Source organism: Heloderma suspectum, chromosome 2 (genome assembly GCF_057233095.1).
Source record: "Heloderma suspectum isolate Gila_16-S chromosome 2, 16-S_ref, whole genome shotgun sequence".
Taxonomy (NCBI): Eukaryota; Metazoa; Chordata; class Lepidosauria; order Squamata; family Helodermatidae; genus Heloderma; species Heloderma suspectum.
Window position 1 is genome coordinate 166,016,998 of NC_139459.1, and position 11,780 is coordinate 166,028,777.

The 11,780-nt window shown below is 46.0% G+C and overlaps 1 protein-coding gene across 2 annotated transcripts in view; it reads left to right on the forward strand.

The window, feature by feature from the left end:
• The window catches only part of LOC146353124 (A.superbus venom factor 1-like), a 139,396-nt gene that overhangs the window by 124,900 nt on the left and 2,716 nt on the right, over nucleotides 1-11,780 (forward strand). For both annotated transcript variants that reach the window (XM_084835752.1, XM_084835753.1), the window contains 6 exons: nucleotides 1,448-1,537; nucleotides 3,519-3,624; nucleotides 4,284-4,367; nucleotides 8,376-8,462; nucleotides 8,825-8,908; nucleotides 11,442-11,577. In XM_084835752.1, coding sequence (XP_084691878.1) covers nucleotides 1,448-1,537; nucleotides 3,519-3,624; nucleotides 4,284-4,367; nucleotides 8,376-8,462; nucleotides 8,825-8,908; nucleotides 11,442-11,577 — 587 coding nt within the window. The remainder of the gene's footprint in view (nucleotides 1-1,447; nucleotides 1,538-3,518; nucleotides 3,625-4,283; nucleotides 4,368-8,375; nucleotides 8,463-8,824; nucleotides 8,909-11,441; nucleotides 11,578-11,780) is intronic.

Here is an 11,780-nt window from a genome sequence, read left to right on the forward strand (position 1 = left end):
GCTGTTTGAAACAGGAGCTACACAAGAACCCCCACCGCCAAAATGTCTTGGCTGGTCCTAAACCATTATGACATGCATGAAATGGAACATGGATTACCAGGTGTTGCATTGTCAGTAGCCATCATGACTGTACCTGGGAACCTAAAGATCCTGCAATGCAATAAAGGATTCGTGAGCTCCAGTGTAGGGAAGGGGTGAGCATTTTGTTCAGTTCATTTTTGATTAAAAAAAATTTTCCCCCCCAAATGCATAAATGTCTTCATATTCAGGACAGAAAGACCTTGAGATTTAAAAAGTTGGAACATGAGGGAAACCGTCAGATTTGTCATCCAGATCCAGGGCCTTGAGGGCTTAGCTCTTAAAAGTTTGAATCCCTGTGTATTCAACTACATTAGTGCTGTGCTAGAGTCTCCATCTCTTTTTTTCTGACAGCTCATCTTTAACAGCTGTACGGCAGGCAGGTACAACATAGTCCACTCCATGTGGAGAATAGCTGTACCTGTTGAATTTGGCTAGTGCAGATGGGTGAGAATTTCACCTTACAAAGAATCTGATTGAAACCGAGGGATGTGTGGAACCCCTCTGACAAATGTCTCTAGCTCAGACTTCCCCAATCTGGTGCTGTCCATGCTGGCTGGGGGAGATGGGAGTCCAACACTTCTAGAGGGTGAGGATGGGTGGATCGGCCAATTGTGATTTTGCAAAGTTCCTCTTTTTCCTGTCTCCAAATCCATTCCATGCCAGTTCTGTGTAGATATTTGGGGGGGGGGGGTCATGGGGGAAAATGTGTACTGCCCCCCCATTTTTAATAAATGCGACATTTTTGTGCGCATTTTTGGTCCACATTTACCCATTCAGTAAAGTGTGTTTGCGCATATTTTTGAAATGTAAATATTTTTCTTTACACATTTTTCAAATGTGTGCATTTGTTTGGATTCATTTTTCCTGTTCCTCGGAACACTTTGCAATGCCTGAATGAGCAGTTTTCCAAATGCAAAGTGCATTCAGGTCTGCGTTCCTTTCTGAGTGGTCTGCATTGGGGTAATCTGCCCACACACACACACAAAAATCCAACAGAGCAAATTCTCCATATTGGTGGCAGTGTTGGACCATAACATAAGAAGAATCATGTTGGATCAGATCAAGGGGCCTCTCCAGTCCAGCATTCTGGGTTTTTTGTTTATTGAATAAGAGTTGATGTGAGACACTGTCTTGCTACTGGACAGCATAAGGTTGGAGAAGGCTGTTCTCGTCTTATAAAAACTCCACCTCTCTCAAAATCCTCAGATGCATATCCTGAGTAGGTACTGCCAAATGAGTAGGTAGGTACCTTTGAATTTTGCTAAAGAAGAAATACAAGGGCAGTTCTAGTTCTGAGGGATGGCTTGCTTGGGTGACCTGCAACTCCTGGTGCCAACTATGTCTCTTGTTTTCTTTTGATGTTTAGCTCTCCGAGGGAGTCGACAGATACATCTCCAAGTTTGAAGTTGACAATGTCATGTCTGCACAAGGGAATGTCATTATTTACTTGGACAAGGTAAAGACTTGTGGAGGAGTTTTGTGGAGTACTTGGCCTAGTTGAAAGTAAACACAGATAGGCCAGCACTGGTGTTTGTTAAGGGAAAGTTCTAAGAGCTGAAGAAGATGGAATGGGTGTGTACGTAAGCTGACTCAAGAAGCATTTTATCTTCTTGAGCCATCTCTAACCTGCATCAGGCCCTATAAAAACTGAGAATGTGATACTTTGCTGTATTTTGCATTATGAGGTGTGTTAGGCTTAAGAATAGTTTTTAAAATCTTATTATTTACACCTCAACAATAGCGATAGCAAGAACAACAACAAAAAAGAAAAAAGGGAAAAGTCATACCAGTATACAGTATTCATTATCATTCTTAATATATAAAAGAAAGGAGGAAAAAACATAGAAGGGGGAAAAGAAAGTTTAAACACTTCAATTTCAAATGCATGCCTTAATATAAGCAGTCTATATATCTAAAATAGGTATCTGTACAACTTTGATGATTGTAGGAGATACGCTCAAACCTAGCAAAAGCAGTGAGATCTTCAGTCCATTGAGTGATAGGTGGCGAGCGGCTTCTCTTCCAAGCTTGGAGTATAAGTCTCTCTGCAGCTGTAAGGGCTTTCAGTATCCACTTTTGCTGTCCATCTGTTAATCTTAGGGAGGGTTAGTTGCTTAATGATGTCCAACAAACCACCTGGTTGAGGCAGGCATTGAGCCCTGGTCTTCCCAGTCCAAGATTTTACCCTGACAGCAGCGAAACCCCCAAGGTTTTCTAGCCACTACCCCCTTTTTGCTGCACTTCAGACCTTTCACTCCTCTGGGGTAACTGCGCAGGGTTTTGATGATGTGTCGGGTGCCTCCTAAGTACGGGAGGCTGGCTATGAGGTTTGGTCCCGATCCTGCTCATTCCCCCCCCCCCCATTTACACTGCTGGCTTGGTCACTTTTAACGTGTTCCTAAGCACTAAGCCAGTGAAGAGCAAAGCGGCAGCGGTTTTGACTGCTCTTCCCACTCAGCTCTTTGGTCGCCAAAATAGCCTACGGTGACTGTCAGACAACTCGATAACCCACCATGAGTTGAATAACCCACTCTGCAGACCCTGGGCTATCAGAGTAGGTTATTTTGGGCAAATAAGCCATCGTGAGTTAAAAAAAACTCCCACCAGATGACACAATAACCCATCGTGGCTTAATTAACCCGTCATGGGTTATCATGACATCCAAACCCAGTCTAACATTGCCAGTCAACAATTGTAGGTCATCTGGTGCTTAGTAACAACAACACCATCACCCGATTTTATGGTGGAGCCAGCTTGGGGCTGGAAAACAATGACATTTTCCAAACATTTGGTGGGCTGTAATAATACATGAATGGGCCATGGTGGCTTAGTGGTTAAGACGCTGAACTGCAAACCGGAAGGTCGGCAGGACAGCAGTTCGAGACCCGAGTGCCGCGTGACGGAGTGAGCTCCCGTCTTCAGTCCCAGCTCCTGCCAACCTAGCAGTTCGAAAGCAAGAAATTGCAAGTAGATAAATAGGTACTGCTTTGGCGGGAAAGGTAACAGCGTTCCGTGCACCTTGGTGTTCAGTCCGGCCAGCCACATGACCACGGAAGCGTCTTCAGACAGTGCTGGCTCTTCGGCTTAGAAATGGAGATAAGCACCACACCCTAGAGTCGGACACGACTGGTTGGGGACACCTTTTAATAATACTTGACTGGAGAGCCGTGTTCACTGTGGCTCCCTAAGTCTGACAGACCTTTATTGGCATACCTCTTTAAACTGCTGGATTTCACCATACTTGTGTCACTCTTGTTCTGGTTCTGAGCCTTGTGAACTTTAGATACCCTTAAAAATCAGCCTATCACACCTGATGCCCTGTCTGAACTGAAGGATGGAGTGATTTCCTCAAGATGGCTCAGGGAGTCTGTGAGAAAGGATTACCTCTGTTGGACAGCTGGCACCCACTTATTTTCCCTTTTCTCTCTCCATCACAGCTCTCTCACAGGGAGGATGAGTGTCTGCAATTTAAAGCTTACCAGTATTTTCAAGTTGGTCTCATTCAGCCGGCATCAGTCAAGGTGTACAACTACTACAATCTAGGTAATGGCAACTGCAGCTCTTCCAGTGGACTCAGCTCAGTAGAGGCCAGCCAAACAGCATAATTTCATCTGGTCCTTGGCAGGCCCTAATGAATTCAATCAAGGCGTAGCGAAAACATTTGCCCACAGTCTCACTTCTAAGGCACTTGTAAGAAACAATGATATTCTACATTTCTAATGTTACTTCTGGATGTTATGTGTAATAGCCTGGCCATGCTTAAGCACAGAAGCTCCGCTCCACTTGTGAGGCTAGATGGCACTGTTTCTATAGTGGAGCCTGACCGTTTGTGCATAGGTCAGTCTGTGCTGCAGCAAAATGCACTTCCAGCCCTGAGACCATTGCTTGGGGAGAACATCGAGAACAGAAGCTGGCCATCCCTATTGCAGGGGATGCTGGGGTACCACTCTCTCCTTTCCAAGTGACTGCTTAAAGCAGCTCATTCAGCCAGCCGACCTTCTTGATGAGTTTCCACTGCGTAAAGTCAGGCTGCTATGTCAGTAATAAACAATATTCTCCTTGGGAGAAATAGGTCATCCACCCCCACTTTGCGTGCTTCCAAAGGTTCTGCTTTTGGGATTTCCTCCTATGTAATTAAATCAGTGAATTACACAGGCTTGTCAGCGTGAAGTAGGGACATCTCTTTTAATTCCTTCCTCCAGATGAACATTGCACCACGTTCTACCATCCAGACAAAGCAAATGGCAGTAAGACATGCCATGATGATGTTTGCCGGTGTATAGAAGGTAAGGTGGGGTGGGGAGATCCTGCTTCTGCTTTCCCTGATGCAAGATTTTCGGGGATGACTGTATGGAAATTGGGGTACTGTAGAATTTGAGATCTCTGGTTTATAGGGCTTAATTCAGGGTTTCTCTATGGCAACCTTCCCCAACCTGGATCCCTCCAGATCAGTGGCAGATGGGGTCCATTGGGCCTCGTGGGATGGAGGGCAGTGCACCTAATGGTAGGTGGAGCCAAGGGGTCACAGTAGGTGGAATTGCAAACCTAAGCAAACAAGTTAACTGCAAGATCATGAGTTCAACGCAGAAGGCTGGGGGCGGGGGTTCTGATATAAAAGCCGTCCTTTGAGCCCGCACACAACAACACAAAAGTGGTCCTTCGAGTTCACAACAGCAACCCATTGCACAGAAAGGATAAACCTGGGCACATTAACTTTGACATTAAGAGTGCAAAGCGAAGAGTTGGACACAACAATACAGATAAGCACTCCTTTGAATCAACAGTTTTCTGCTCCAGCAGGTACCCATTGCATAAAGAGGGAAAACCAAAGCATGGAAATTAACTTCAAGATCATGAGTTCAAAGTGGAGGGTTGCGCGCGCACGCGCGCACACACACTTAAAAGTAAACAAAAAAATCAACCTGCATTTTGAGTATAAGCCCCCAAAGCATACTTTAAATGGAGGATATCCTGAAACCTCTCAACCTATCAAAGCTGTCAGTTTAGCTTTCCCTGTAAAAAGTTGATGCAGTGGCCTCCATGGGTGCAACCCATCCTGTCATGTCTGTCTTGGGCTTTTGAATCCACAACCAGGAAGCTCTTGTGAGCAATCCCTTTGTTTTAATACCGCACAACCCAGCAAGGTGAGAGCAAGCATACTTGGCTACGTGGCTTGAGGCCCATTGGCTAATTCAATAGCATCTGCCAATCAAACCCACTCCTAGCCAAACCTAATAAAATGAGCTAGGGGTCCTCTGTCACCTAGACATGCTGTCACTCTGAAACCCAAGCACCCTCCCCAGCTAAGGATGAGGTGCATGCTGTGCTGTCCAGCATCCCCTACCTGTGAGAAAGTGACTTCCACAAGTTTAGCGTAGGTTTCCTAGATTCATTTTACGTTTTATTTCCTTTTTAAGTGTCTTTTGCTTCCCCTCTTGCATCTTTTGATATCCTCTTTAATAAACATTCTGTCTTGGTTTGGACTGGAGAATTTGGAGTGCGGGTTTTCTGGCCAAGAATCAAGGGGGAGGTTTCTGCCCCGCACATTGCCACTTGCCAACACCACCAGAGTATTTGGTAGTCTCTGTGGGGGAGGAAGTAGGGCACAGTCTGTGGGCTCACATGAGTGAGCGCAGTTAGGAGCTTCCCCCCAATCCAGGCAGATAATTAGCACATATCTCTGGAATTCTCCCAGTCTAATAGGAAACACAGGAGTAGCGACAGCGCTACCAGTCAGTCTCAAATGGTGCACAGTTTAGCTCTGGGAGGGGAGATTGCAGCACAAGGGGAAGGCAGCGCATCTGTTACAAATAGCAATTTCTCTGTTCCAGAGAGCTGTGAATTTTTTCTAACAAGCAAGGAGGTCATCAGCCTCACATTTCCGTAACACTATGACTTGCAATCAAATAGGTGATGCGTAAGAGTGTTTATAATTCCTTCCTCACATAGACTAATACGAGAACTGGTGTAATGTAGCTGGTAAACGGTCAGGAAGTAAGAACGTAAGAAGAACCATGCTGGGTATCATCGTCATCATCATCTCTATACCACCCCATAGCTGAGGCTCTCTGGGTGGTTGGTAAAGATTAAAAACATTTTTAAAAAAATAGTATATGAAGTTTAAAAACCATTTACATTAAACACACAGACAGCGTACACAAAGACAACATATATCTAAAAACAATTTGAGCTATCAGCCATAACCAGAAGACAAATCCAGGACTGATTAAAAACTCACCATATGCTGCCAAATGCCTGAGAAGAGATATAGGTCTTAACCTGGCGCCAAAAAGATAACAATGTTGGCACCAGGCGGGCCTCGCATTTCACAGCTGGGGAGCCACTACTGAGAAGGCCGTCTGCCTTGTTGCCACCTTCTGAGCCTCCGTTAGAGGAGGCACCTGGGGGTGGACCTTAGATGCTGAGTGTAGAGTACAGGTAGGTTCATGTTGGGAGGGGAACTCCATCAGGTATTGCGGTCCCAAACTGTGCAGGGCTTTATAGGTTAAAACGAGCACCCAGAAGTATATAGGCAGCCAACGCAAGCAGACCAGAGTTGGGTCTTACATGTTCAGACTTCTAGTCCCTGTTATCAATTATTAGACTACAGGTTCATCTAGTCCAGCATTCTGTTCACAGGGTAGCCAATCAGCTGCCCATGGGAAGCCCACAAGTAGGATATGGGTGTGATAGTACTCTTCCACCCATGTTCCCCAGCAACTGGTGTACATAGGCATACTGCCTGTGATACTGGAAGTAGCATATAGCCATCAAGACTAGTAGCCATGGAAAGCCTTATCTTCCATGAATTTGTCCAGTCCCCTTTTAAAGGCATCCAAATTGGTAGCCATCATTACATCTTGGGGTAGCGAATTCTATAGTTTAGCTATGCACTGTGTGAAGAAGTGCTTCCTTTATCTGTCCTGAATCTCCCAACAATCAGCTTCATGGGATGACCCCAGGTTCGAGTATTGTGAAAGGGAGAAGATAACCCCCCCCATCCACTTTCCCCACACTATGCATAATTTTGTACACCTCTCTCATGTCTCCCCTCATTTGCCTTTTCTTTAAGCTAAACAGTCCCAGATGTTGTAACCTTTCCTCATAGTGGAGTTGCTCCAGCTCCTTGATCTTTTTAATTGCCTTTTTCTGCACTTTCCAATTTGAATTTTGTCTCTGCCACACACTCACTAAGGGGGCCTAAGCCTCAGCCCCAATCAATCTGGGTAATGATACATAAGAAACGCACTTTTTGTTTTAGTTTTTTCCCCTAGAGCTGGGCTGTACGGAGGGGGCCTTGGCAATGGGGCTGAGAAACTCCCCAAGCAGCTGCACAGACTAGGATGTATGTAACAGAAGGTTGATCTTGACAGGTGGCTGCCTGTCAATAAATGTTTTTCCTGGGGGACCCTAGTAAAGCAGGAGTCCACCAGGAGGAAAAGTAATCCCTGTCCCAGCTCTTAACCAATCAAAGTCTGGCGACCCATTTTCCTCTCTTAGTTCACATTTATCATTTCATATATGCAATGTTCTACTCTTGGTGAAGATTACACCTTGTTCTTCAACATCAAGGATGCCCAAGTTTTAAATGGAGTGTTGTTTAACTGTGGAGAAATCAAACCTTTGAGGATTCACTGGAAGGCATTTTCCAGTTGTGCATTCAAGGGAGCTGATGTGTTTCATCCTGTCTTCCCATTTTCGCATATACTCAGATTGGGTGATTTCCTAATCTGCGCAAACCCCTCATGCTCTACTTGCTGGTGTCAGCATTAGCAAGGAGAGTGCGAGGGGTTTGTGCATGGCAGTGCCAGCATGACTCACACAGGCCACGCTGGGCCAGCTTGCAAACAAGCGCACCGGAGTCCAGGGGGCCTAGCAGCCAAAAGCTCAGCGGACCTGACCTCTACCATCCCTATTTTCCTCCACCATCCCTACTTTAGAATAAGGTAAAGCAACCTTTTTTTAAAAAAAAATGTTTGCTAGCTTGAAATTTAAGTGCTGACGTGGGAAAGAAGAATACGGGGATGCTTGGCTAAATATTGGGGAGGAAGACTTACACAACAGCGAAAATCTCCAAATTTTATTTTATTTTTAGAGCTGGCAAACATGTTAACACATTCACAAGGGCTCCGAAAATGAATTCCATTTGGTGAACTGATGTGGGAGGGAGTTTCCTTTGGTAGCCAGCAACCCCAGCAGACCAATCGCAGAAAGGGTGTTGACGTAGGGGGTGAGCAAGGGAGATCTTCCATGTCCTCATGCTCTCTTTCTTTCTTTGTGCTGTTCTCCCAAAGAAAGCTGCTCCTTGACCAACAAGGTAAAAAATGCTGTCAATCTGCAGATGCGAACTGAATTCGCCTGCCGGCCAACCGTGAATTATGGTAATTGTTTATATTGCTGAACTCTGTCAATGGGGCAGAGACTGTGTCTGAATGTTAATGGTAGTAACCAAAAGCTAGGGCCATTTCGCATTTCCTCGTGGTAAAGCTGGGTGCCTCCCTTGTGAGCTGCTGCTACACAAACTCATCTGTGGTGGCATTTTCTGTGGTCACTTGTCCTATGTTGGGTCTCAGGTGCACCACCACAACTCATGTATTCTAAGATGAAATCTGGATCAGGGAGCAGGCTCAGGATTTACCAGTGTCAAAATGTAACAACATTTTTGGGGTCTCCTGAAACTTCAGTGGCACCAATGATTATACAAACAGCTTAATTAGTATCTTTCCACTCTCTTGTTTTTAAGTATACAAAACCAAGCTGATTCGAATAGAACAAGAACATGGTTATGACAACTACTTCATGAAAGTACTGGAAATTATTAAAGCAGGTGAGAATTTCCCTCCTAAAGGAAATCATACCTTGGATCCAAAAGCAGGAATGTTTGCTGTAAATAACTCCCGTTTTAATAGTCTAAGTCAGGGGTGCACAATCATTGGGGAGCACCAGGGGACCAGGGCCCTGCACTCGTGCACATGACATGCACACACGTGTATTTATTTAAAATATTTCTTGGCCACCCTTCAGGGCAGAAGCCCTTCCAAGGCGGCTTATGGTGATACAAGGGTTTCCCTTGCTGGGTGGGATTTCCCTTGCCAGCGCTAGCAAAGGAAACCCTAGGCTTTCCCTGGCTAGTGCTAGCTCAAGCAAGGGGAACCCTTCCCTTATTTCTGATCTCTCATCAGAGACGGGAGATAAGGGAAGGGTTTCCCAGACTAGTGCTGACAAAGGAAACCCCAGACTTTCCCTGGCTAGTGCTAGTGCTAGTAAGGGAAACTGTAGGCAGGTGGCCCCGTGGCTCTGCACAGTGCACAGGGAGTGATGGAGGGCTGCAGGTTGTGCTCCCCTAGTTTAGGTCATTGATTTTCATACTGTGTTCAAGGGAATCCTGGGGTTCTCCAGAAGCTTCCTAGAAATACAGCATGCCTAACAGTGTCAATCTTTCCCTGCCATAGAAAGTTGTCTCAGAATTAGGGATGTCAGAGAATTTCACAACGAATCTTGGGGAGGCCGAATGCCAGCGTATTCGGCCCCCCGAAATTGGTGGTGGAACGGTCTGCCCCCCCCCCCCCCCCGGACGGGACTTACCTTGGGCGAATCTCATGGTGGTGGCGGCTCCGGCAGCACCACCGCTGCCATTTCCAGTAAAAAAAAAAAAGTGATAGGCTACGTAAAGATTTGCATAGCCTATCATGGCTAGATTTTTAAAAAATACCGTGATAGGCTACGTAAATGTTTACGTAGCCTATCACGGCTGATTTAAAAGGAAAAAAAAACGCGCGTACGTAAATGGCGGCGCCCTTGGGCGCCGCCATTTGCGTTCCTTATTTTGACACATCTTAGTCTACGTAAACATTTACGTAGACTAAGAGGGCGAAAATAAGGGGAACGCAAATAGCGTAGCGTCTACGCTATTTGCATTCCCCATATTTTCGCCGTCTTAGTCTACGTAAATGTTTACGTAGACTAAGACGAGTCAAAATAAGGAACGCAAATGGCGGCGCCCATGGGCGCCGCCATTTGCGTACGCGTGTTTTTTTTTTCTTTTAAATCAGCCGTGATAGGCTACGTAAACATTTACGTAGCCTATCATGGCTGACTGCAGGGACGCAAACAGCGGCGGCTATGGCGCCGCCATTTGCGGAGCCGGCCGGCCAGGATTCGGGGGGGGAGGGACGGAGCGCCTCCCCCCCCGGCCAGAATTTCGGGGGGGAGGGACAGAGCGCCTCCCGCCCCGGCCAGAATTTCAGGGGGGAGGGACGGAGTGCCTCCCCCCCTGGCCAGAATTTTGGGGGGAGGGACGGAGTGCCTCCCCTCCACCACGAATCACACTGGCAAAAAGGTAAGTGACTTTCGTACATCCCTACTCAGGATGGGTATGGTAGAACACTTCCCAGAATTTTCTGCAACACACCATTATTCGGTATCATCATAATTGTCAATCAGTCAGCCAGACCTCCATTGTAGGTCCCTTTTGAGCTATGGAAGGAAATATGAGAGAACTTACAGTGGAATAAACCAAAGCATTTTTAAAAGGACAGGCCATCTTTAATGTTTCTAATTACAGTTGTTTATTTCCTGCTGTAGTGAGCTTGGATTCCACCTAGTTTCTCTTCTCAAATGACACACACACATTTGCCTTTGAATTCGATGCTGATTGCTTTTTCCTGTTTACCCCTCCACCGTACTTTAGGCGAGGTGCCTGCCATCCAAGCCCCTTGAAAGTTTACTCAATTAAACATTTTTGGTAGCTTGAAAAACTACACACACATACCCCAGGACTTATCCCGGGGAGGGAGGTGATTTTTACCAATTTCCCATCTCTCCTGCCAGAGGGTTGGACAACACTTTGCAGAATGGGAGGTGGTGAGGGGGCTGCAGTGGGGAGAGAGACCTGGCAAAAAATTGCCTCCCTCCGCTGAAGCCACCACTGGACTAAAGAGCCTCCCATCAGCAGAGCGGCATGAGTGGATACAACTATCAGTGTTCAAAACTTGAAAAATTGCTCTAGGGATGGGATGGGGAAGTGGAGAACAGGCTTTGTGATGCCACATGGACCAGCCACTCAGTGTTATGCACCACAGCTGGCTTCTCTTAGAAGCTAGTAGAACAGAGCAGAATGTATGTGTGAAGCAAATGTGATGAGTGTGGATCCACAGTAGCTTAACCACTCTAATTAAGTTAGTCTGCATGCACCCTAAGACACTAGGGGCAAAATGGCATCAGAATAAGATCGTCCTTCTGTCTTCTGCCTACCAGTTCCATCCCTGCAGGCCACCAACTATTCAACATGTTTCTCAATTAGACCAGTAAAAGCTCACAGCCCTGATTCAAATTTATGATTTTTTTCCTGATTCCTCCAGGGAGCGACCCAAATCCACAAGCCAAGCCCCGCATGTTTATCAGTCAGCTGAAATGCCGGGCAGCTCTGAACCTGGAGCTGAACATGGACTATCTGATCTGGGGTCCCAACGATGACATGTGGACCCCAAAAAGCGAGTACGTATTTCATTTCATTTCATTCCACTTATTAGATGTATACTTTCCTTTTCCACCATCAGTTCCACGGAGCGCCTAACAATATATAAGAAATGCCATACAACATTACCATTTGAACACAAGAGCAATCAGCCAAGAAAACAAGTCACATAAAACTAGTAGCTCTTCCACAGATTTGTCAGGTGCCACGGAGGATCCCTTGT